Below are 2760 nucleotides of genomic sequence, written 5' to 3'. Positions count from 1 at the left end.
AATTATCATATCTAAGGTAACAACAAAGATGGCAAACATGCCTACTACATCATACACTGATGCGGTTACTACTATTCATGTTGTAGCAGGTTCATAGGTTTAATATTTATCATGTTTTCAATTGCTTACATAAAGAACTGATTAACTGTATAACCAATATAAATGTAATGTTTAATTATAATAAACATGATACAATAACATATTAACATTCATAAATTAGATTATAACATGCTACTAGTTTAAAATATGTTTAGTGTGTCAGTTATGGGTTCACTAGCAGTGATTGGGCAAGTAAAGTGATAACTGTAAAAGTGTTTCAACAAAAGTGTTCTTTTGAGGTAATGTTGCGGTTTCATGGTCTTCAACGAAGCAGCCCACAATGGTTTTATATAGGTTTAATATTTATCATGTTTTCAATTGCTTACATAAAGAACTAATTAACTGTATAACCAATATAAATGTAATGTTTAATTATAATAAACATGATACAATAACATATTAACATTCATAAATTAGATTATAACATGCTACTAGTTTAAAATATGTTTAGTGTGTCAGTTATGGGTTCACTAGCAGTGATTGGGCAAGTAAAGTGATAACTGTAAAAGTGTTTCAACAAAAGTGTTCTTTTGAGGTAATGTTGCGGTTTCATGGTCTTCAACGAAGCAGCCCACAATGGTTTTATATATCTAGTACTGAGGTCGAGTATGTGGCTATGTGCTCCACTGCCACTACCTACCAAGTTACTTTGCTAAGAAGAATACCGGAAGATTGAGCCTAGCTAAAGCAACTTGAAGCTACTAATTAATTTATGTTCGCTAGCATTTGCTTTTCTAAAAACTCTATAATGCATTGAATGTCTAACCATGTGGAGCTAAAGTATCACTATATTTGTACATGGTTAGCTGGTCAAGTTAGCTAATGAACAAGTTGCTAACATACTTAGAAATCCAGAAAGCCTCAATCTCGAGAAAAGTTTGCTTACTGTGATACGTGCTCGATCAGAGTGATGTAGTTTGAATCATGGGACTTGGTTGTTGAGATCATTCAAACTAGTAGGTCATGATGTTCGGAATGAGACGGGTGAATTTGAAGTTTAACTTTTAAGTTTGACTATAAATCATGAGAGTCATGGGTTCCTCATTTCTTGCTTTAATTCTTTGAATCTTCCATATTACTAGTTCTTTAAGTTCATTTTGTTATCTATTTATTGTTATCTTGTGAATCAGTTGTATTTATGCGATGATTATTCTATTGTGTTCTTTATATCATGAGTTGTGTGTTCTTTTATCATCAATTTATATATAAATAATAATTTCTGTAAATAAATTCAGTAACATTCATTATTTCTAAAAAAACTTAATATACATGATATAAAAAAACCACATAACTTGATACTATTTGGTCTCTCTCAGGTGTTATACCTTGGAAACCGTTGTTCAAACAAAAAACATAACTTATCATCACATGAACCAACTAGACTACAACAGTATCTACTATATATAAATCTTCTTATGTATTGAAAGAGAATCTTCCCAGAATACCTTGCTTGTATGGCAAGTATGTCTTCTTCTTCATATCAATCGAAACCGCCCGATTCACACTATAATGAAGCTCATGAGCTGATAGCAGTCGCCTCGACATGGAACCCGAGTTTCTAACATCTTTATCATGTTTTCTAAAATTCGCCGAGTATTTCTTAAGCGGGTCTGAGTCCATTGCTCGACCATCTGAAGAACTTCTGAACAACAAAAGATTAATAAAGCTCCATTTTCTTGAACCAGTTTCAAACGAAGGTGCAGGTGAAGACGGCGCCATTGGGTTCCGAGGTGGTGGCAATGATCTTGTTCTTCTACTTCTGCTTGATTGTAACCCTCTTTCTCTTCCTCTTTCTCTTGTTATCTTATTTTCTTGTTGCTTTGGATCAGTGGTTCTGATTACTCCTCCGCAGAATAAATCTTCAGCTGGGACCGAACTGTTGTCCAACTGACAACTCACATCAAATGAGAAGTCATCTTGGAATAAATCAGCGGTTCTGTCAACCATTTTTGGAACCCCGGGTTTCTCCTCCCATGCAAAGGGAACAGCGGCTAGAGAACAAGCGCGGTTAGCACCGTCGTCAAGGTGCTCAAACTCTGACCAATACGACTTCGGCCATCCATTGGGGCTTGACTGACTACCGGTGTAATGAAAGCCACCGTGTGTTGAAGAATTAGAGTTGAAATTTATGGCGGGGGCGACGTCCATAATGGCATTCGATCGATAATATGTATATTATTGATCGATGGATACAAGGAGTTATGAATTTGGGTTAATAGTTTATATGCAAGATCAAGGTCGGGTTTGGATTAAGGAAGGAGATGAGAAGGTTCACGGAGATAGATTAATTTGACTGAAATTTTAGATTAGTTCATCGAGTCTAATTTGCCGCCTTGTTGTTTTCATTGGTTAAAAAGTAATGTTTTTCTTTGTTAATATTGTAAAACACTATCAAATAATCTACAATTGTTTGATTGATTTGGAATAGAGAAATGTAAACAAAGAACCATGTGGTGTATTTAAGTTCTAAAAAAAGAACATGTTTTTACATGGATGTGACATATTAGGTTACGAGGAATTTTCTGAAATACAACTTGCATAACTTTGTAAGACTTTTCACTTTGGAAAAAATATTTTCATAATTGTATAATTTGGACAAAGTGGATTACGGCTAAAAATATTAAAAAAGTATATCAAACATTGAATCTAATTTAACATTGT

General features: G+C 34.0%; 1 protein-coding gene across 1 annotated transcript; it reads right to left on the bottom strand.

Moving 5' to 3' along the window:
• Nucleotides 1–1512: 1512 nt before the first annotated feature.
• On the bottom strand, nucleotides 1513–2247 carry LOC143572365 (uncharacterized). Its single transcript, XM_077057553.1, has one exon. It carries the CDS (start codon nucleotides 2245–2247, stop codon nucleotides 1513–1515), a length of 735 nt encoding a protein of 244 aa, XP_076913668.1.
• Nucleotides 2248–2760: the final 513 nt, after the last annotated feature.

The sequence above is a fragment of the Bidens hawaiensis genome, unplaced genomic scaffold, assembly GCF_021521415.1.
Source record: "Bidens hawaiensis isolate Kalapana, Puna unplaced genomic scaffold, B.hawaiensis_p1.1 tig00001369_1, whole genome shotgun sequence".
Taxonomy (NCBI): Eukaryota; Viridiplantae; Streptophyta; class Magnoliopsida; order Asterales; family Asteraceae; genus Bidens; species Bidens hawaiensis.
Note: the sequence above shows the minus strand (reverse complement) of the source record. Positions and strands in the feature narration are given on the sequence as shown.